This window comes from Scyliorhinus torazame, chromosome 8 (assembly GCF_047496885.1).
Source record: "Scyliorhinus torazame isolate Kashiwa2021f chromosome 8, sScyTor2.1, whole genome shotgun sequence".
Classification (NCBI taxonomy): Eukaryota; Metazoa; Chordata; class Chondrichthyes; order Carcharhiniformes; family Scyliorhinidae; genus Scyliorhinus; species Scyliorhinus torazame.
The window spans coordinates 46,993,870-47,017,476 of NC_092714.1; the positions used below are offsets into that span (position 1 = coordinate 46,993,870).

General features: G+C 46.4%; 1 protein-coding gene across 1 annotated transcript; it reads right to left on the reverse strand.

The window, feature by feature from the left end:
- Positions 1 to 698: 698 nt before the first annotated feature.
- Positions 699 to 23,340, reverse strand: LOC140427816 (uncharacterized). Its single transcript, XM_072513497.1, has 7 exons — positions 22,987 to 23,340; positions 20,904 to 21,056; positions 14,005 to 14,127; positions 11,174 to 11,304; positions 10,870 to 11,031; positions 3,436 to 3,662; positions 699 to 1,267 (listed from the first exon to the last, which is right to left on the reverse strand). The coding sequence occupies exons 1-7, from the start codon at positions 23,051 to 23,053 to the stop codon at positions 1,126 to 1,128; spliced, it is 1,005 nt and encodes a 334-aa protein (XP_072369598.1). The 5' UTR covers positions 23,054 to 23,340; the 3' UTR covers positions 699 to 1,125.
- Between the last annotated feature and the right edge of the window lie 267 nt (positions 23,341 to 23,607).

The window sequence follows — 23,607 nt, forward strand, 5'->3', positions numbered from 1 at the left end:
GAGTACGGTGAGAAGCCAGAAGGATGCTGGCGCACCAACCGAGGAACCAGGCGGCAAGGAAGATTGGGATGATGAGACACAACATGGGTATGGTGGTATCCGAGTTGCTGTGTAAGGTGCCTCACGAGTGTGTTCGGACAAAGATATGTCAGCTCGGAGTACTTGCATCAGGGGACAAGGCAGGGGCGCCCGCTCACCCATTGCGCTTTGCCCTGGCGATTGAGCTGTTGGCAGGGGGGTACCTGCTGCTCCAGTTGGTAGGGGTGAGATTATCATCTTGGGATACAGTTGAACTTAGTCTGCTTTTATTCTCAAACAGCTGCACCAAGAGGTGGGATGTGCTGCCATTGTCATTGGCTGCTTGGGTCGACATGAGAGATGACTGTTTTGCTGAAGTTTTTTTGTGTTCCAGAATCTCCAAGTTTCTTTCCTTTTTTAGGAACGTTAATGGGATGATTTTGAGGTTTGTGAGGGAGGGGAAGGCTTCGCAGGGGAGGGCGTTAGCAGCAAACATTGCAACCATCAGGAAGTGGGCAGTGGAGGCGTTTCCTGTTGCCAGAGTTAGCTTTTGGGATTCTATTATGCATATATTTGAAAATGCCTTCAATAAAATTTTTTTTTAAAAAAAGCAGTAAAGTTTCAAAAAAACATACACATCTTAATCTAAAACTCCAATTTGAAATTCATACGATGACCTATTTCCATTGAAAAGTATGTTTTTATGAATTTCCAAAATGAGCAGTACCATATTTTGTCCAAATCTTGTGCCCAGCCATCTGCAGTTACTATTTTTATGGCCGAGTTGTTAAAATGACAAGCAATTCATTCATTTCTAAAATAGCGAACAAGTTGAATTTTAAGATACAAGCTCCCCAATTATGCAATTTTAAAAAAGATACAACTACCAGTTGGTTCAATGTATTTCCCAGTCCCTGCCGTTTAGAATCAATTTCTGTTCCAACTTTTCATCCCTTGTCCAAAAGTGAATACAATCCAGAGTACAGATGCCCTAATTTGGACCCCTCTAGTCTGGCAGTTCAGAAAAACTTGTAGTTTTTGTGCAGTTGCAGAAATCCAGATATCATTCGTCATTGAGACATTTGGATTTTCTTAGTGGTCATCTTCCTAATGACTATTATCCTTATTCAATATGCACTCGGAAGTCAGATTATATTCTGGGGTGCTGCATTTTAGCATCTTGATAACCCTGTCCAACTCTTCAAGGCAGGGTTTGATTAATTTGCTCTGTGTGTATGCAATTCTGAGTCTGTAAGAGAAAAAAACCCAGTTATTTCATGGCCAAAGAATGGCTGTGCTTTATTAACAAAATTGATTGCAAAACATCACTTCCTTGAATTACGACGCAAGTGCATAAACGTACAGCATTATCAAATCTGCCTCCCCAAAATAGTTTAAATGCTTGCTGATACGTTGTCATGAATAAGAACTGTGTGAAGGACTGAGTGGGTGCTAGCATATTAATGGACCCCTGTTTTAAGCAGAGTGTTAGTACACATGAAAGTAAATTCAGATGACAGCCGCCAAAAAAAAAATGCAGCAATCGTGTTATTTTTAAACTAAGTGGATCACCTCTGGCTTTCCACATGGCTTCAGGAACTAAACATATTTCTGCTGCAGCATTCCAAAAGGCAGTGCAATCCACAAGTTGGTGGTGAAGCAGTAGAGTGGTCAACATATGCATGCATGTCAAGCTAATGTTGAGTGCAAGAGAGCGAGTAAGTGCAAGGCTTCAGATCAAAAAGGAAAACTATATATGAAGCTTTATTGCACTGTGAAGTGTTGAGATACTGTTCAGTTACAGATAAAAGGAGATAACGATTGGGGAAAAACTGTGTTGAGTGGCCTGTGGTTATGTTGTTTTTTTTGGTAGATTTTCCCAATTGTTCAGAGTTGCTCTTTGTTTTTGAAAGAAACAATAGCCAAATAAATTGACACTCAATAAACAGGTAATTCATATAGGGGAGCAGAAGCAGCGAAGATTCACCAGAATGCCCTCAGAATAAAATGGTTAGTTTACGAGGACAAGCTGCACAAAAAGATCTCTGGTCAAGGTGATAGAAAATCATTGAGTGATGTAATTGAGTAAACAGATTAAAGAATTTTATGTAGGGAAGTTATTCCCTCTGGTGGGGTAGTGTAGAATAAAGCGCCATAACAGCCGAGCTCTAATTTGGGGAAATAGTGTGAAGTACTTTACACAAAAGGGAAATAGAAATTTGGAACTCTTTGCCCACACCCTTCCCCAAAAACCTACTCAGTCTAGATCAACCGAAAATGTCAAAACGGAGACTGTTACCCTACTCTCTAAAGTCTCTCGGCATAGTTATTTTTGGTATGCGAGCCTGGAGAATTAGAAGTTGCTATTTGACCATGGGAATTGTAAGCTCAATTCTTTGCTTTCACAGCGTATTGCATTTATGCCACTGCTGGCCTTGAAGTCTTATTGATATATCCCCTCCCCAGCCCAGGAGAGAGCAAGCTGTAATAACATTGTCCCACCAGTTGAAATTAGGCAACTCTGCTCAGACCAGATGTTGAACTCGGAAGCTTCCTGGTTTGTGCAGCTCAGTTCTACTTTGCCCATAATGTCTCCAACTGTGCAGTCGGGGACACAGATTTATTCATCAATAGATTAATTAGGAGAAAGAAAAATGAAGTTAACACTTAAAATATGAAGATTTATTTTGCATATTTGTGTTACATTGAGATACTGGAGGAGGCAAAGGTATAGCAAGCAATTTTATTTAAAAAACAGTATCCATGTCCTATTGGTAAAAGAGACACCCAAAGGTCCAGCAATTTCCCTAATCATCCCAGTTTGGGTTGGGACAGAGGACGTGAAGAAAACAAAAAAGGTACTACAATTCAGTAACCCTTAATGAAATTATGAATATTATGGCATGGGTAGGATTTGCCTGGATGATTCTTGCACCAAAATAGCCTGTCAAGGTACCAAAGGGATCTTAATACCCAGATCCTGCCAAGGGGGAAAAGCAAAGAGGAAGTTTGACAGAAAAATTACAAGAAAATTAGGAATTGAAAAGATTATAAAGTCTTCAATTTCAATTCAGTCGTGCAAGACTTCAATTTCAATTCAGTCGTGCAAGACATTTCCCATTAAGCTGCTTAGTGACATTAAATCGGAGAGGAGAGGAGACAGGAACCAAAAGAAAATAACAAAAATGTGACAATTAATGTCCTAAAATGAAAGAGAATACAGTACTTCAAGCCATCCTCAAAGCCATTCCAAAGTCACCAATCCCATAGAAACCTCCATCCATTAGCCATTTAGAAGAGAGTTCAACATTATTTTTTAAAAAGCATTTTCAAATTTAGAAAAACGCATTCATTTTCAAAAATCTGTGATAGATTTAATTACAAAAGACAGGTAGACAGCACAGCATAAATAGGTACCTTTTCTTAAGTCCTTCATACTTCTCCAATTCCAAGCAGCTTCTCTGCAAGCTTGTCATGCACTGAACAGCTAAAGCAGTAAAACATTTTTGTGTGCTTTCATTATGGAAGCTATTATCCCACTGAGGAAGTTCACTTGTACATCGCCAGGCAATTAGTACATAGTCTAATGCAGTTTCCCAGCACTCTGCTCGCAATAATAGTCTCCCTTGTTCCAGGCAAATTTTCTGCAAGGCAATAACATTTGATGCATTAGTAACAGCATTTCCAGAAGTCACTTTAATCTTCTTACACAGAATTTTCTAATGGCCCACCAGTTGAACTTGACCGCATGTTTCCATTAAGAACAGGAGATTGGGCTTAATAGAACCTAGAAAGAAAATGGTTCCCAATTTCCTCTTCATAATATCAGATGCCTTGGTCAAGAATTCAAAAATCCTGCAACTTTGTGTACATTTTTTTTGTGCTTTTAATTAGCTGGGTTTTTTTTAAACAGTATTAGCAAGAGGAAAATGGTCGGCAATGGCCTTGGAAGTATTGATGCAAGATATCGATTTCACATATACAGGTGATGTTGAATCAACTCACTAGGTTGCAGGTACATAGGGCAGCATGGTGGCACAATGGTTAGCACAGCTGCCTCACGGCACCGAGGTCCCAGGTTCGATCCTGGCTCTGGGTCACTGAGCGTGTGGAGTTTGCACATTCTCCCAGTGTTTGCATGGGTTTCGCCCCCACAACCCAAAGATGTGCAGGTTAGGTGAATTGACCATGCTAAATTGCCCCTCAATTGGAAAAAATTAATTGGTACTCTAAAATGTAAAAAAAAAAAGATTGCAGGTACATGTTAGAGTTACATCAGGGTGGGGAGGGACAGACTCCCTCTCACCTCCGAGATCAGCATTTTAACCCATGGTATTTCTAATTTATATTGAAGGCTTCAATTTTGCAACTGGTCAGTCAGATTCACAGATACAACCTAATCAAATGGTGCTGTTGAATCTGAGGCGATGAAAAAAAAATGGGGAAAACAAAGTAGATAAAATTGAGTAACTATGGGAGCCACAGTCCTCACGGCACCGAGGACCCGGGTTCGATCCTGGCCCTGGGTCACTGTCCATATGGAGTTTGCACTCCCATAACCCAAAGATGTATAGCCAAAGAGAAAATGCTGGAAAATCGCAATCCGGTCTGGCAGCATCTGTAGGGAGCGAAAAGAGCTAACATTTCTAGTCCAGATGACCCTTTGTGGGTTATGTATATGGTAGATGGGTTGGCCATGTTAAATTGCCCCTCAATTGGGAAAAAAAGAATTTGGTACTTTAAATTTATAAAAATAATTGAATAACTACTGAAAATGGAAGGTGAAAAAGGTCACCCAAGGACTCAGTGAATTTATAATAGCCAAATGAATGAGGGTGAAGCATTGCAGACTTTTAGTAGCTAACAGTAGTCAACTGGCAAGTTGCTGCGAAGTAGACAGAATGCTGAATTACACAACCAAAGAGCAGCTGCTGGCGACCAAGCCATTGAAGTGGTGGATGTCTGAAGAAATTTGAGGTTTTTCAACCTTAAAATAACCAAAGATATTACAGCATTATTAGTTCTTCAGTGTAAACCTAGATAGGGCAAGGAGGACGTGGTTGTGAACCAATAAAAGGCAGGTTTAAGACTGAAGCAAGCTCTTCATGCAAAGTTCCAAGAAATGGAATAAAATTGAAGTTGAGGAAAATGGAAGAAAAAACCCTGCAAAATAGTTGCATGTTTTAGGGCAGAGAAACTAAAAAAAACCTTTTGGATGTCAAGATTGACAAAATGCCTGGTTTGTTGTTTATCTACTCTGTAAACCTGGGGCGGAGGAAATTATTTTTTTCTTCCCTTCCTCGGTGCAAAGAAGAAGTGCTCATAGCAAATAAACAATTGGATTTACAATGCCCGACACATGTATGGCATGATGTTACATGTCACCTTTCAGCCAAACCTGAATGTTTTCAGGACTTATTACATGCAGGTATGGACAGCGTCAGAAAAGGTATTGAATACATAATTATCGAGCGTCCTCACTTCTGACCTTACGACAGAGGGCAGGTTAGGTCATTGTGAAGTATCTGAAGATGGTTGGACCGACTTCCGGTTGCGGCTATGCTGAGCTAAGTCGCACATTCGGCAGCTTCCACCAGAAACGGACTTTTGGGCTCTTTTGAGGGGCCCCAGCGGCATTTGTTCAACGGTACACAGTACGATTTCCCCGGCACTGTATGGATTGGACCAGGAGTGGAGTGGTGGAAAAAGTAATTCTGGTGCAGCGAAAAGTGCGAGGGAGGAAAGCCAAGATGGCGGCGGGTGGAGACCAGGCAGCGCGGGCGCAAGAGCAGCAGGAGTTTCTCAAGCGCTGCTTCACGGAGTTGAAAGCAGAACTGCTGGAGCCGATGTAGGCTTCGATCGACAAGCTGGTCGAGACCCAGAAGGCCCAAGGGGCAGTGATCCGGGGAGGTGCGGCAGAAGGCCTCGGAGAATGACGAGATATTGGGCCTGGCGGTGAAGGTGGAGGCGCTGCATAAGAAATGGCAGAAGTTCGAGGACATGGAGAATCGGTCAAGGAGGAAGAATCTGCGGATTCTGGGTCTCCTGGAGGGAGTGGAGGGGTCGGATGCCGGAGCATATGTGGTCACGATGATGGGCACGGGTGCCTTCCCGAGGCCCCTGGAGCTGGATGGGGCCCACCGAGTCCCGGCGAGGAGGCCCAAGTCTAACGAGCCACCGCGGGCGGTATTGGTGCGGTTCCACCGCTTGGTGGACAGGGAGTGTGTCCTAAGATGGGCAAAAAAGGAGCGGAGCAGCAGGTGGGAGAATGCAGAGGTCCGTATATATCAGGACTGGAGCGCGGAGGTGGCCAAGAAGAGGGCCAGGTACAATCGGGCTAAGGCGGTTCTGCATCGGAAGTGGGTGAAATTCAGGATGCTGCAGCCGGCGCGACTGTGGGTCACGTTTAAGGACCAGCACCCTTACTTTGAGACGCCGGAGGCGGCGTGGACCTTTATTCAGGCCAAAAAGTTGGACACGGACTGAGGGTCGGTCGCAGGGGGCTACTGTGGTTACTGTGCTTTGGGGGGGGGGGGGGGGGGGGAAGTGTGTTGTATTCTGTTCTGTATTGTTTCCTTGGGTGCTGGGTGGGGTAGGGTGAATTGGTTCGAAGTGGGGGTTGAGAGAGTGTGGGCGTTGGTGGTTGGAAGGACGGGGCCCCGTTGGAGGGAGGGGAGATGGGATTAGGCCGCAAAAGGGAGATGCACCAGAGAGGGCGGGGCCGGTCTGATGCAAAGCGCCGGCTTTTTCCCGCGCTAGGGAAGGGGGCAGGGCCGGGGGGGGGGGGGGGGGGGGGGGGGGGGGCGGGCGGTGTTGGAGAGGAGCGCCCGCTGATGGACAGAAGGGGGGGGGGGGGGTAAAAGAGAAGACTACCACACTGGGGGGGGGGGGTCAATGGAGTGGCGGGAGTGGCCGGGGTCAGCAGGAGTCAGTTGACTTACGGGTGTGCTATGGGGGGGAGCAATGCAGCTAAGGGGGGGGGGAATTGGGTTGCTGCTGCATTGGCCAAAGGTGAGCTGGAGCTCGGAGAGAGAGTCGGGGGTGGGGGTCTGCCGCTGGGGGGGAATGGAGAGTGCGGGAGGAGCGGGCACGTGGGGGGGGGTGGGTGGGCGCGGAAAGCCCCCTGATCATGCTGATAACTTGGAATGCGAGAGGCCTGAACGAGCCGGTCAAGAGGGCCCGTGTGTTCGCGCTCCTGAAGGCAGATGTGGTTATGCTCCAGGAGACGCATTTGAGGGTGGCAGATCAGGTTAGGCTGAGTAAGGGGTGGGTAGGGCAGGTTTTCCACTCGGGGTTGGACGCAAAGAATCGAGGGGTGGCGATTTTGGTGGGGAAGCAGGTGTCGTTTGAGGCGCTGAACATTGTGGCAGACAATGGAGGTAGGTATGTGATGGTGAGCGGTAAGCTGCAGGGGGTGCGGGTGGTATTAGTGAATGTATACGCCCCGAACTGGGACGATGCCGGATTTATACGGCGCATGTTGGGCCGGATTCCGGACCTGGAGGCAGGGAGCTTGATAACGGGGGGCGGGAGAGAAGAGACGACAGGACTTCAACACGGTACTGGATCCATTGGACCGCTCCAGGTCCAGGATGGGTAAGACGCTGGTGGCGGCCAAGGTGCTGAGGGGGTTTATGGACCAGATGGGAGGAGTGGACCCATGGAGGTTTGTCAGGCCAGGGGATTTTCTTTTTTTCTCCCCACGTCCATAAAGCCTACTCCCGGATAGACTTCTTTGTTATGAGCAGGGCACTAATTCCGAGGGTGGAGGGCACGGAGTATTCAGCCATAGCCATCTCAGACCATGCCCCACATTGGGTGGAGCTGGAGCTAGGGGAGGAGAGGGACCAGCGCCCGCTGTGGCGTCTGGATGTGGGCTTGCTGGCGGATGAGGTGGTGAGCCGGCAGATCCGGGGGTGCATTGAAAGCTATCTAGAGGCTAACGATAATGGGGAGGTGCAGGTGGGGGTGGTCTGGGAGGCACTGAAGGTGGTGATTAGGGGAGAACTAATCTTCACTAGGACCCACAAGGAGAAGAAGGAGAGGAGAGAGAGGGAGAGATTGGTGGGGGAGACGTTCAGGGTGGATAGGAGGTATGCAGAGGTCCCCGAGGAGGGACTACTCAAGGAGCGACGAAGCCTCCAGGCCGAGTTCGACATGTTGACCACCAAGAAGGCAGAGGTGCAGTGGAGGAAAGCGCAAGGGGTGGTGTATGAGTACGGGGAGAAGGCTAGCCGGATATGGCACACCAGCTTCGGAAGCGGGAGGCAGCGAGGGAGATTGGTGGAGTTAGGGATAAAGGGGGGAACACAGTGTGGAGTGCGGTGGGAATAAATGGGGTATTTAGAGACTTTTATGGAGGGGCTGTATAGGTCTGAGCCCCCGACGGAGGAGGGGGGGATGCATCGATTTCTGGATCGACTGAGGTTCCCGAGGGTGGAGGAGGAGCAGGTGGCTGGGCTTGGGGCACCGGTAGGGCTGGAGGAGCTGACTAAGGGGCTGGGGAGTATGCAGGTGGGGAAGGCACCGGGGCCAGATGGGTTCCCGGTGGAATTTTACCGGAAGTACATGGACCTGCTGGGCCCTCTATTAGTGAGGACTTTCAATGAGGCGAGGGAGGGGGTGCCCTACCCCCGACGATGTCCAGGGCGCTGATCTTGAAGCGGGATAAGGACCCATTACAGTGTGGGTCGTATAGGCCAATCTCTCTCCTCAACGTGGACACGAAGCTGTTAGCGAAGGTGTTGGCTACCAGAATTGAGGACTGTGTCCCGGGGGTGATTCATGAGGACCAGGCGGGTTTTGTTAAGGCAAGGCAGCTGAATACCAATGTGCGGAGGCTCCTTAACGTAATCCTACAGTGGCGATAGTGGCGGCGATGGACACGGAGAAGGCCTTCGATAGGGTGGAGTGGGGGTACCTCTGGGAAGTGTTGAGGAGGCTTGGTTCGCGGAGGGGTCCATTAGTTGGGTTAGGCTACTTTACGAAGCCCCGGTGGCGAGTGTGGCCATGAATCGGAGGAGGTTGGAATACTTTTGGCTGTACCGGGGCCCCAAGCCCAGCCACCAGCTCCTCCTCCACCCTCGGGAACCTCAGTCGATCCAAAAATCAAAGCATCCCCCCCCCCCCCCCCCCCAATCCTCCGTCGGGGGCTCAGACCACAAGAACAGAAGTGGGGATTTTCGCTGATATTTGCACAATGTTCAGCATCATTCGTGACTCTTCAGATAGCAAAGCAATCCCTGTCGGAATGCAGCAAGACAGACGATATCTAGGCTTAGGCTGACAAGTAACATTTGTGCCACACAGGTGCCAGCCAATGGCCATCACCCCATGACATTCAATGGCATTACCATCAATAAATCGCCTACCATCAACATCCTGGGTATTACCATTGACCAGAAACTGGGAATTGTGGCACATCATTTCCTGCTTTTTGAGCAGCACAGTGGTTAGCAGAGTTGCTTCACAGCTCCAGGGTCCCAGGATCGATTCCCGGCTGGGGTAACTGTCTGTGCGGAGTCTGCATGTTTTCCCAGTGTCTGTGTGGGTTTCCTCCGGGTGCTCCGGTTTCCTCCACAGTCCAAAAATGTGCAGGTTAGGTGGATTGGCCATTCTAAATTGCCCTTAGTGTCCAAAAAGATTAGGTGGGGTTACTGGGATAAAGGGGGATAGGGTGGAGACGTGAGGCTTAAATAGGGTGCTCTTTCCAAGGGCCAGTGCAGACTCGATGGGCTGAATGGCCTCCTTCTGCACTGTAAATTCTTTGATTCTATGATAACTCACCTCCTGACTGCCCAAAGCCTCCCCACCATCTACAAGGCAGTGTGTGATGGAATATTCAACATTTGCCTGGGTGAGTGCAGCTTCCAACACAAGAAGTTGGACAATATTCAGGACAAAGAAGCTCACTTGATTGGCATCCCATTCACACCTCCAACACCGACCACCATGTGCACCATCTACAAGATGCACTACAGAACTCACCCAAGGCTCCTTAGGCAGCACCTCCAAACCCATGACCACTACCATCTAGGATGGACAATGGCAGCAGACACAGGGAACACCATCACCTGGAGGTCCTCCCCTCACCTCCAGCACTGTGGCAGTACTTACACCTCATGGTCAGTAGTGGTCCAAGAAGTCAGCTCACCACCACCTTCTCAAGGGCAATTAAGGATTGGCAATAAATGCTGGCCTAGCCAGCGACAGCAACACTCCATGAATGAATTGATTATTTTTAAAAAAAAAAAAAAAATCAGGTGGTTTCCTTTCTCATATTAACCTGAAACGAGACTTCATGCCGTCCAGAGACAATGTTAAAGACTCACAGGGCTTGTTCCGTCTGACTTGATCCTAACAGTGGATCAGGACATATCCTGAGATGGTGACAGAGGTGTCGAAGACAATGACTGCAAGGTACGATTCCGTGAGTTCTAGTCTGCAGGAGAGTACTCAATTTTGGCACAAGATCCAACATGTTAGAGAGGATTTTGCAGGATGGATTGGCAGCTTGTGTCTTTCATGTCTGTGGTGCCTTGGTTGCTGCCAGGTGGTCTATTTGTTCTTGACTTTTCTGTGGTGGTTTGATGTTCTAGATTAGCATTCACAGACCTTGGCTGGTATGTGCACGTAATGAAAACAGGTTGAAGCATGACTATCGAATAGCCTGCTGATTCAAATGGCCACATAAATGAGTGAAGTATTGAAGATTATTGGCAGTCACAAAATTATGTCAAAGTATTATTGGTGCATTAAATGGGTAGAAAAATTGATTGAAATACAACCCATTTTTTTTTTGATGTTCCACTCACATCATGTATAAGAACAATGTTGGCATAGAATACAAACCTTAAAAGCCTGAAGATGGACATGTGCTTTTCGGTAGCAGTATGCATCTCTATTGGAACCCAAGCGCCATCGAGGTATTGATCGGTACATGTTGATTTTACTCAGCTCCAGCTGTTCCTGAGCAAACTTCAAGTTCAGCGATGGAAGAACCAATTTTAAATCCTGTTCAGGAAATTTAAAAAAAGTCTCCTTGAACTAAACATCCTTATTCATAAACTGAAATATTTTTGTCACGGAATAGTTATGAAAGTGAAGCACAGGTTACACGAAGAGCTAAAAGTACTGCTGCAATGCAAGTACATACCTCTTCTTCAAGTTCTGGATATCTGTGCAATAAAAGAGTGCGAACAAGCTGGGAAGAAGTTAGGTCATTTAGTTGGAATTCTAAACTTGCATCTGGCTTAAGGTTCAGTCGCTGTTTCTTGAAAGGCAGTTCTAAGTAAAAAGAAAATAAGCTGAATTTTACCTCTTACAAATACATTTTAAAAACTTTTTAATGGTAGGTGTTGTCTTTTTAAAAATTCAGTCATGTGATATGGACATCTCTGGCTAGGCCGGCATTTATTGCCCATCTCCAATTTTCCTAGAGAAGGTGGTGGGGGTCATCAGATGGGGTTCCATGATTTTAACCCAACAACAGTGAACAAACAGCCTTACTTTTAAATTCAATTCCTCTCATAATAAAGCATAGCATTCCATTAGCCTTCTTAATTACTTGCTACCCTGCATACTAACTTGTGACCCAGCACTAGAACACCTTACACCTCAGAATTCTGCAGTCATTCTCCATTTAAGTAATGTTCTGCCTTTTCACTGCCAAAGTGAACTTCACATTTTCCCACATTATACTCCACCTACCAGATTTTTGCCCACTCACTCAAACCTATTTATATCCTGGCTCATGCTTGGTACTTAAAATTCCAATTAAGGGGCAATTTAGCATGGCAAATTCATCTACCCTACACATCTTTTTTGGGTTATGGCGGTCAGTAATCCAGAGCCAGGAACGAACCCGGGTCCTCGGCAGCGTGAGGCAGAAGTGCTAACCACTGCACCACTGACATGTGCCTTGTAGATGGTGGACAGGCTGTGGGGAGTCCCTCAGGTTAAATCAGCACCAGTCAGCTCTTAAAGGGGATTCTGCCTATGGTTTACTGGGACTGTGGCGACATTCACATCTGTGGAGACCATCGGCTCTTGGGAGTTCAGCGGCAAATAGTTTAAGAGTTGAACTAGAACACTGGGGGAAAAGCAAAATACTGCAGTGGCTGGAGTCTGAAACAAAAACAGAGGAGAGTTACTCGCCACAGGATTCCTAGCCTTTGACCTGTTCTTGTAGCCATAGTATTTATATGGCTTGTCCAGTTCAGTTTCTGGTCAATGCTAACCACCAGGATGTTGACAGTGCAGGATTCAGCAATGGTAATGGTAATGCCATTGAATGTCATGGGATGGTTAGATTCACTGGTTGGAGATGGTCATTGCCTGGATCGTGCCAAGGCATGAACGAAAATATCGATAACATCCTGGCAACTTGATAATTTAAAACATGGACAAAGGCTTTACACTGGCTGAGGCCATGACTGGCTACAAGTGACACAAAAGGAATTTCTATCCGAAAACCACAGCAACCTGGTTATCTCTAAAGAGACACTTAGCCTTCTGTGGGTTCAGAAATTAAACTCCAAGCAAATGCACAAAAACACTTCTAAGGCAGGCTTTGGCCACTGGAGACAAGGGGCCCAAAATCTTTGGTAAACCTATCAATGGATGAAACGTTAACCATCACAATAATCCAGATCAGGAATATACATCCTTGACTCAAACCATGGGAAATAAGTGGGTGTTGTGTCACATGATCCCCCCCCCCCCTCCCAACCTCCGGAGCTGTGTCACTTGGCCGCCACTACCAAAGTAGAGTTCGGTCGAGGTTTAAATTCCTGACCCTCATCTACACTGTTCATAAGTTTGTAAGTTCATAAGATATAGGAGCAAATTAGGCCATTTGGCCCATCGAGTCTGCTCTGCCATTCAATGATGGTTGATCTCATCCTGGCCTTAACTCCATAATCCTTCAACCCATTGCCATTATCAAAACCTGTGTAACTCCCCCTTAAATTTCCTCACTATCCCAGCATCCACTGCACTCTGGGACAGCGAATTCCACAATCCTTTGGGAGAAGTAGTTTCTCCTCAACTCATTTTAAATTTGCTACCTCTTATCGCTCCACGTCTACTTTATCCATACGTTTTATCATCTTGTTTCTACTGGGAGTGTCTGAACTTCTGCACCAGTGCCTACTGCAAGACTAATTCATTTCTAGGTGCTTAGCTCATTGTGAAAATTAGTGCTACTGGAAAAGTTAATAACCTTGCACCAGCCTGCTTACCTCTGAAGGAATACATCACTGGACTTTTGATTGTGGACTCACGTGAAACAATTATTTTCTGTGCCTTCGCACTGTATTTCTTTCTCATATCTCTTATTTTATGAATACAAAGTTTGTGTGTGTGGGGTGGGTGGGTGGGAGAAAGAGAACTTTGCGAATCCTCTTCTCACATTTTGAGTGTATAACATGAACTAACCCTATCTAAAGTTTGCTGTGTACCTTTTAAATAGAGGATTGGATCACTCCGAAACTGTAGGGTTGGGGAAAATCCACTACCACTTCTAAAGGGGGGCGAAATCAAATATCAAAAGCACCAGTTTACAGAGTAGAAAAATCAATGCGTTTTAACTGTCAGTAACACCTGCCACTTGTATGGCATGAATGTCACTTGCCACTACCTGTCCAGGTCTTGCATATGGACTGCTTCAGCATTATATTTAATCTTCCAACATAATAGGATTCCCAAGATAGTTTTTGTAATGCGCTTCCACTTCTGAAAGCTGGCATAACAGAGGACTTACCAGCACTGCATAGGTGTCTCATCGTGGAAATAATAAACAGCACTCGACAGATCACACCAGGCATTCAATCATTGGTGAAAAATTAAGACATGAAAATATAACATCTGTATCCATGGTGGATACTGATTCTGATCTCCAACACTAAATTCTAAAAAAGAAAATCCAGATTTGGATGTAAACTCTGGAGAAATACTCAGGCTTGTATCATATGCTAAATCACACACCTTGCTTGCTGCCACTTTGCAATGTTTTTGTACGACAACTAGAAGCTGCTGGTGAACTGAAGCACAATCTTCTTCGGTCTCCAAACTTTCTCCTGGCAAGAGATGGGTCTTCAGAGATATTTTCTGTTGAAAGGAAAAGTAAAATGTACTGACAGCAAAATGACAAATTTAGACAACAGCATATGACTACTTACAGTCAAGTATAAGCAAAGGTGACCGGATTTCAAAAATCTTGCCTCTTAACCAAATAACCACAAGAGCTGTCCAGGACTTCAATCTACCCACTTTAAGGGTAGCAGTTTTGTCTGTATTTGAGTAAGCAATTCAGGGAGAAGAAATCATAAAAATCTTCATGCTCAGCTTGGAAGTACAACATTTGCTACAAATTTAACCATGAAGATCATTCGCGTCTTCAGCTCAGCAAAAGCAGGTGAAGTCACACCCAGCACAAAGGAAGATGAGGGTGATCGTTGGACCCCAATTAACTCCGCCTCAAGATACTGCTTGCAGGAGGTTCCTCGGGGTAGGTCTAACCATCTTCAGCTGCTTCAATGGTCTTCTCTTCATCAAAAGGTCAGAATCGCTGATTATACAGTATTCAATTTTGTATAAACTCCTCAATTAAACAGTGTGCCCACAGACAGCAAGACATAACCAACATTCATCAGGTTTGGGCAGCTAAGTGACAAGTAACATTTGTGCTACACAAGCAACAGGCATTGACCACCTCCAACAAGAGGGTGCCCAACCACCTTTCCATGGCATTCTATATTACCATTGCCAAATCTACCCACCATCGATATCCTGTGTTCATCATCTGACCAGAAACTTAATGGGACCAGCCACATAAATATTGTGCCCACAAGAGCCTGTCAGCGGCTGAGCATTCTGAGGCAAATTACTTATCTCCCGACTCTCCCAAGCATGCCTACCATCTACAAGGTACACATGCGATGGAATTCTTTCCATTTGCCTGGAGGAGAGCATCTCCAGATTTACTTCCTCCACCATCACCATACCAAGGCTGCATTGTATATATCCAAAAGATGCACAGCAGTACCTAATCAATGCTTCTTGACAGCATCTCCCAAACCCACAACCTTGAATATCTATAAGGATAAGGGTAGAAAACACATTGAAACCCCCCCCCCCGAAAGATTCCCTCAAATAACACACCAACCTGATTTGAAAAAAATATCACCATTGTCAAGAAATGTTGAAAAGCATTTAAAGGGGTGAAGCATTGGTTTACCAGAATTATACCTGGTTATGTAACCCTTACAATTTACCCCTCAGATTCAAAGATGGGATTATACAAACTTGGGTTGTATTCCCTAGCATTTTAAAGATTGGTATTAAGGGGATAGGGAGAACCTATTTCTGATGGCTGGGGTGTTTAGGGCATAATCTAAGTATTGGAGCAAAACCATTCAGGAGTTAAATTAAGTAATACTTGTAAGTACAAAGGGCTGTAGAAGTTCGTAACTTAAATGGCAATTGATGCCAGTTGAATTGTCAATTTTAAATGAGTCAACCGATTTTGGGGATATGTTTAATATGAAAGCATGTCACATCAGCCATGACCTCACTGAATAGCGGAACAGGCCTGTTCCCGATGCAATGCAGCGGAGTTGACCAGCCAATACATGTTAACTTTCAACTCTGCTCAACCCATCTCAGACAGATGGTGCAAAAGGAAAAAGTAGGAAATCTCGACCAGACTGTTACTGTGCTCTTTGTAGCTATCTAAGAAAGACACTAGAATAGCCCAATTCCCCCTTCCAATTTCTCAGAAAAATGGGATAAAGTTGGCTGATGCCTCATTTGTTGTCATCGACCAGAAGGAAAATTCACACAGGAGACTTCCGGTGCTGGCCATGGAGTGAGTGGTGGCACACAGGGCATGTCTGGCTCGAAGGCATCGGTTTGAGCTCTTTTTACCCTGAAAGTGGCGTAATTTCTACAGGAAAGTGTAATGGAGAGGCTCCCCCAGGAGTGGCATGTCTGCCTGTTGTCAGACCCAGCTAAAAAAGGTTAAAGACCAAACCAAGGAACTGGAGGAGACCTGTGGCACAGCAATTGTGAAGATGGCAGAGGGGGAAGTGTTGTCACAAGTTGGAGTGTCCCAGATGGAGCAATTGATGACATTAATTAGCCACCAGCAGCGAAAGGAGATGCACGAGGATCGGCCGAGGGCCATCGAGGGAACGGTAGTACCTCTGAAAGGATCAATGGAGCGAGTTGAGAAACGCCTGGAGGCACAGGGGTCGCAGATTCAGGAGATGAAGAAGGTGATGTCCAACCACAGTGAAGTGGCATTGTGGTTCCTGTGCAAGTCGTTAAGGGCAAAGGTAGAGGAGTAGGAGAACAGGTCCAGAGGCAGAACCTGCGTATCGTTGGCCTGCCGGAGGGTGTGGAAGGCGCAAATGCCATGAGATACATCTCAAGGATGCTGGCAGGGCTGGTGGCGGAGGGGGTGCTGGGCAATGCCCCAGCGGTGGCCAGGGTTCACATGTCCCTCAGGCATAAGGCGAGAGTAGGGGAGCTGCCGTGAACGGTGATTAAGATGTATATTTGTGGAGAAGGAAAACATCCTGCGATGGGCCAGGGTGCAGAACTACAAATGGGAAGGGAACACGGTCCGAATCTATCAAGATATCGGAGTGAAGAGGTGTGCTGGCTTTAACAAGGCCAAGGCGATGCCATACCGAAGGCAGTTTCAGGTCGGGGTACTGTACCTGTCGAAACTGTGGGTGACTTTCGATGGCCGCAAATCCTATTTTGAAACCCCAGAGGCCAATGACTTCATCAGAGACCATAAATTGGGGGATAACTGAATGTTGATGGGAGACGGAGGAGCTGGAACAGCAGAGATTGGAAGATGCGGGCATTATGGGGGTCGGAAGGTGGGGGGGATTTTGTCGCTGGGGTTGTTTGTTAAGGGGCAATAATTTTGTAAGGAGCAAATTACCCACACCCACCGTCTGTGCTGTATTTCTTTTTGGAGGGGGTGACCTGTGGTTTTGGATGTGCCTTTGTTTGTGTGGGGGAGGACAGGGTCCAGGGGGAGCCGTTTGCACAGACCAAGGAGGGAAGAGTGGGAGGAGCCTTCAGGCAGCAGCTGCCATGCTGGCACGTAATGCTGGTGAATGGAAGTGAGGTGGGGGAGGTGGCCGTGGGGATGGCCAAATTGCAGCAGGGGAGGCAGTATTAGAGAATGAGCGTGGTTGGGCAGAGAAGTGCCATCTTGGATGTGCCTGGTTCAGGGCGAAATCAAAGGAAGTAGGGGATGATGGCGGACGGTAGAGGTAAAATTCGTAAACGTGGAATGTACGGGGACTGAACGGGCTGGTGAAGAGGTCTTGGGTCTTCGCACACTTGAGCTTGAAGGTGGGGGTGATTTTTCTGCAGGAGACATCTCTGGGTGAAGGATCAGGTAAGGTTGAGAAAGGGATGGGTGGCCATCTTTCTGAGCAAAACGGATGCGGTTTGTAGGGGCCAAGTGCGGGACCCGGGTGTGAGGTATGTGAAATGAGCAGGGTGTTGTGAAGGGGTTGCTGGGAACGATTCTGGACCAAGACACGCATCAGTTGATTATGGGGGGGTGATTTTAACTGCGTGCTGGAACCGAGGGTGAATAGGAAGGTTGAGGATGGTGTAAGAGTTGGGGGGGGGGGTTTATGGAAAGGATGAGAATGGTGGATCTGTGGATGTTTTGGAACCCGGGGAGAACGAGTACTCCTTCTCTCGCATGTGTACAAGATATACCCCAGAATTTACATTTTCGTAGTGAGCCGAGCGGTGTTGTTGGGGGAGGGGGGGTGGAGTACACGGGAATCGTGATCTCAGACCATGCGTTGCACTGGTTGGAGGTTAGACTTAGCCTGAGACAGGAGCAGAGGCCGAGATGGAGGCTGGTTTCGGGGCTTTTGCCGGACATGGGGTTCTGTGATCAGAGACTATGTGGAGTTGAATTAGAACGGGGAGGTGTCAGCGGCAATGTTTTGGGAGGTTTTGAAGGCGGTGGTGTAGGGATGAGGTTATCTCGTTCAAGGCGCACGGAGAGAGGAGTATGGACGGGATAGTTGCGCTGGACAGGAAATAGTACCCAGGGGCGGGTACCAGAGGTGGTGGTCTCTATGGACGCGGAGAAGGCTTTTGACAGGGTGTAGTAGTAGTATCTGTTTTGAGGAAGGTTTGGTCCGAAGTTTGAGGCATGGGCGCGTCTGTTGTAGGTGGCAAGTGTACGGACAAATGAGATGAGCTCAGAGTTTTGGGTTGCACATGGTAACAAGGCAGGGGTGTCCGCTGTTGCCATTATTGTTTGCGCTGGCGATGGCCCTTGGGGGGTCAGTAGAGTGCCTGGGGATTGTTGAGGGTGAGCAGGGTACACCGGGTGTCACTATACACGGACAAGCTGCTGTTCGCATTGGACCCATTGGAAAGTATGGGAAGAATTATGGTTTGGGGCTTTCCCGGGCTACAAGTTAAGTGTGAGGTGTTTCCGGTGAATATGGCGGGTCGGGGAGCCAAATTGTGGAAGTTGCAATTTTGGATAGCCAGGGGCAGGTTCAGGTATCTGGGGGTACAGGTGATGGGAGAGTAGTCGAGGGTGCACAAGTGGAACCTGACAACATTGGTGGAGGAGATTCGGGGGGATTTTAAAAGATGGGATACACTACACCCGACATTGGTGGAAGGGTCCAAATGGTTAAAATGAACGTTTTGCCAAGGTACCTGTTTGTATTCCAGACCCTCCCGACCTTCATTCCAAAGGCCTTTTTCCGGAAATTGGACAAAGCAATCTCGGAGTTTATATGGGCGGGGAGACACCTAGGGTGAAGAAGGCCCTGTTACAGAGGCACAGGCAGAAAGGGGGGTTGGCGCTACCAAGCCTGCTGCATTACTACTGGGCAGCGAATGCAGAGAAGGTAAGATGGTGGTGGGAATGAAAGGGGGTAGAGTCGGTAGAGGATCCAGCCCGAGGGCCATGGAGACAGCATCGCTTCCACTGGCACTGGGAGGTACACAGTGAGCCCGATGTTGCAGTCCACGATTAGAGTGTGGAACCAGTTGAGGAGACACTTTAGGATGGAGGGGATGTCGGTGCTGACACCATTGTGCGGGAAGCATGTGTTTAAGTTGGGGGAGACGGACGGCATGTATAAGAACATAGAACAGTACAGGCCCTTTGGCCCTCAATGTTGTGCCAACCATTTATCCTAATCTAAGGTCAACCTAACCTACACCCCTTCAACTTACTGCTGTTCATGTGCCTGTCCAAGAGTCGCTTAAATGTCCCTAATGACTCCGACTCCACCACCTCTGCTGGCTGTGCATTCCACACACCCAGCACTCTGTGTAAAGAACCTACCTCTGACATCTCCCCTATACCTTCCTCCAATCACCTTAAAATTATGTCCCCTCATGACAGTCATTTCCACCCTGGGTGCAGCACGGTGGCGCAGTGGGTTAGCCCTGTTGCCTCATGGCGCCGAGGTCCCAGGTTCGATCGCGGCTCTGGGTCACTGTCCGTGTGGAGTTTGCACATTCTCTCCGTGTTTGTGTGGGTTTTGTCCCCACAACCCAAAGATGTGCAGGGTAGTTGAATTGGCCACTCTAAATTACCCCTTAATTGGGAAAACTGAATTGGGTACTCTAAAAAGAAAAAAGAAATTCCACCCTGGGGAAAAGTCTCTGGCTATCCACTCTATCCAGGCCTCTCATCACCTTGTACACCTCTATCAAGTCACCTCTCTTCCTTCATCACTCCAGAAAAGCTCCCTCAATCTTTCTTCATAAGACACGCCCTCCAGTCCAGGCAGCATCCTAGTAAATCTCCTCTGTACCCTCCCCAAAGCATCCACGTTCTTCCTATAATGAGGTGACCAGAACTGGACACAATATTCCAAGTGTGGTCACACATGGTCCAAGAATGGGAGGGAGGTGGAGCTGGTGATGGCAAGGGATCTATACCTGGGAGGAGAGGTTTGCTGTGGGATAGGATGGAGCTACCAAAGGGAAGCAAGTTCAGGAATATGCAAATGAGGGGCTTTGCACAGAAAGAATGGAGAGCAGGTCCCAAGCTGCCGGCGTACACACTGGAGCAGTTGCTGCTCCCGGATGTGGAAGGGCAGGAGGGTGCAGGTGGTGAGGATTTAGAATAAATGGGGGTAGGAGCTGGGAATAGGGTTGGGTGGGGGGGGGGGGGGGGGGTGAAGAGATAGGATGGGGAGTGTGAAGTGAGGCAGTGCGCAGGGTAAATTCGACCTCCTAGTGTGCAAGGATGAGTTTGACTCAGTTTAAGGTGGTGCATATGACTCGGGTGAGGATGAGTGGGTTCTTCCAGGGCATGGCAGATGAATGTGAGAAGTGTGGGCGAGGACCAGCAAATCACACGCATATGTTCTGGGGCTCTGAGAAGTTGGAGAAATACTGGCAGGGGGTATTTGGGACGTTATCGAAGATTGTTGGGTAGAGATCAGGCCGGACCAATGTTGGCGATTTTTGGGGGATCGGAAATGCTGGAGCTGATGGAGGGGAGAAGGGACGTGTTATGGCCTTCGTCTCATTGCCGGCGAGGATTCTGTTGGATTGGCAACACCACCAAGGGCGACAGCATGGCTGGGGGACCTGTACGGTTTCTTCCAGCTGGAAAAGATCAAGTTAGAGTTGAGGGGACCAACGGAGGGCTTTGAGACACGGTGGGGACTGTTCGAGGAATTATTTGTCGTGGGGGTGGGGGTGAAAAGGGGAAAAACTTGCACAAACTCTGAACTGTGGGGTGTTGATAATTTTTTTGGGTTCATGTCTTTGTATTTTTGAATATATGTTTGGAATATGATACAATTAGAAAAAAAGGAAAATTCACATACACACACACACACACACAAACAGACCTGGTGTTGCATTCAGATTTTGAATCAAACAATCATCCGATGGAATGTTGTCAGTTCTCAGGAAAGATGTAGGAATATTGACACGAAGTGTTGTTAACCGTGATTGCGTTCTTGTAGAATTCAGAATATCTTCATAGGACCTGCGCAGGTGAACTGAAGGCACAAAAGGTCTATTCAATATTTGTTCAACAGGATTTTGGCTTATTTATGTGACAACTCCAGTAAATTATTTTGCTTCCATTGTTTCAAATGCAAGTGCTAAGCTTGCCTGCGATGCTCTCCCATTTGGTCTAGGGGCGGGGAATAAAAACAAACTTAAATGAAGATTTTTTAAAAACAGTATTGCTCACTATGGAATATACAGCAGTAAGCACTTGCACCGCATCATAAATAACAGTTGTGTTTTGTAGTGACTTTTGCACAAGTGGAAATATATTTCTTTCCTAAAATAATCAAAAAAAGTTAAAATTTTTGAAATTGCTAAAGCAATTACCAAAGTAACAAAATTCACTATAATTTTAAAATAAGAACCAGTAGGTGGGATTTGAATTCAGTAATACTTTTGAATGTCATGGTATGGTGGTTAGAGTCTCCCTTGTTGGAGATGGTCATTGCCTGGCATAAATGTTACAAGCCACTTAGCAGCCCAAGCCGTAATGTTGCCCAAGCCATGCCGCAAGTAGGCAGACTGCTGTATTATAAAGAATTGCAAAGAGAACTGAGCATTGCATCATCAGACAACATCCACACTTCTGATCTTACGATGGAAGGAATGTCGTCAATGAAGTGGCAGAAGATAGTTAGGGCTAGGACACTATCCAGAGAAACTCCGGCAGCCATGTCTTGGGGCTGAGATCATTGGCCTTCAACAACGCAATCAACTTCCTTTGTGCTCGGTATGACTCCAGCTCGTGGAGAGTTGCGCCTGGATTCCCATTAGCTTCAATTTTAAAAAGCTCCTTGATACCACAATTGGTCAAATGCGGTCTTGATAAAGAACAGGTACTCTCACCTCGAAATTTCAATTATTTTGTCCATGAAGTCTGGAGCCCAAACTGAGCATCAGTGAGGTTATTGGTGATTCAGTGCCACTTGAAAGCACCATAGGCAATACAACATCTTCCATCACTTTGCTGACAATTGATAGTAGACTGATGGGGCAGTTATTGGATTCACCCAGCTTTTTGTGGACAATATTGCTTGAAGTTTAAAACACATGATAAATGTGACTTCAACCAGTTAGGTAACCAAGGCCAAGATGACAGGACTGGCCAACAGGGGTCTCATGACTTGTCTGAAAGGTTAGCTCTCAACAATTTAGGGGGGGGGGGGGGGGGGATCATGGACAAGGAGGTTGAAAAAATAAATCTCTCCATACCTCGCGTTTTATATGTGCTCAAAATTTATCGATCAGATCAAAATCTATAATTTTTTCTACACAGATGCTCCCCGAGTATTTCCAAGATCCACAATACTTTGTTTTATATCTAATTATTAGTTATGTAGGTGTTCATATACTATAAAATATACTATATTGATCAATATAGTGGATATGTAAACATCTGTCAAAGAGCAATATACAAGTTTATTTTTTACACCAATATGATGGTTAACTAAACACCCTTTAATTGCTGGCTCGTGTTTGGCGCCTAGTGCAACTTTTATTTTCTACAGTAGTGAACAATACCCTCAAATTATTTGAATGAATAAATCCACTTTATACATTAGGTTTATTTACTAGGATTACCGGCACAATATTTTATACATTAATGTTTAAATGATACATTTTGCGCGAACATGCAGGGTGGCGAAAACCGCTTTTCTCATCTGCCCGCCAATACCACAGTAAAATGACTCTCCCCTTAAAAGCATATAACTCAACTTTTTTTTTTTTGCAAGCGCGACACAGATCAATAGTTTAACTTCACAGATGCAATACTTTGTGTGTATTACCATTGTATTGACTTTCAATAGGTTTTAAAACTGGCAAGCGACTCAGCTCCCCCTCCCTCCCCCCATCGCCTCGACTCTGTTGAGCGCCTTATTTTTTCCGCGTCTATTTAAAAATGGACTTTTTACTCACCAGCAAGTTTAGGCTGCGGGTTTGGGATTTCCACCAGAACTTGTCTCAGGTTCACAGCAGGAGCCATTAACAAATATATATATATACACAAAAGACCCAATTAAGTTACTTAAAAGTCTTACTTTATTTTGGTAGAAAAAAATCTCACAACTAATTATAATATCTCCTGAATCCGACCTCGATTTTCCTGTTAAAAACGAGTGATTTCTTCTTGCAATTTGAACGCTATAAAAGAGGATGGGAGTTTTTTTCTCTGTAAATGACTGACGTTGCAATCTAGTGCTCACTCGGTCCCTTTCCCAGCCCTAACCCTTGCTGTTCACCTGACTGCCCTGCGCTGAATGACTGATTCACTGAAAAGCTGACCGCTCTCTAGTTGCAATGTAACAAAGTGGAAATTGCCGCGCGGGCGGGGCTTCGTCGCTTTAGCCAATGCCATCACCGTGTCTAACTCCCAAGCTCTTGCTATTGGATACTTGTCAGTCCTTTTAACCGGAACTCAGAAGCCAGCACTCGCCTGTACACCAGGCAAGTGAGGAACAAGTTGTCATCGCCTTCTGCTGAAGATGTACAATATGCCCACTTCCAAAACTGACAGTGAATGAATTACACACGGGCAGT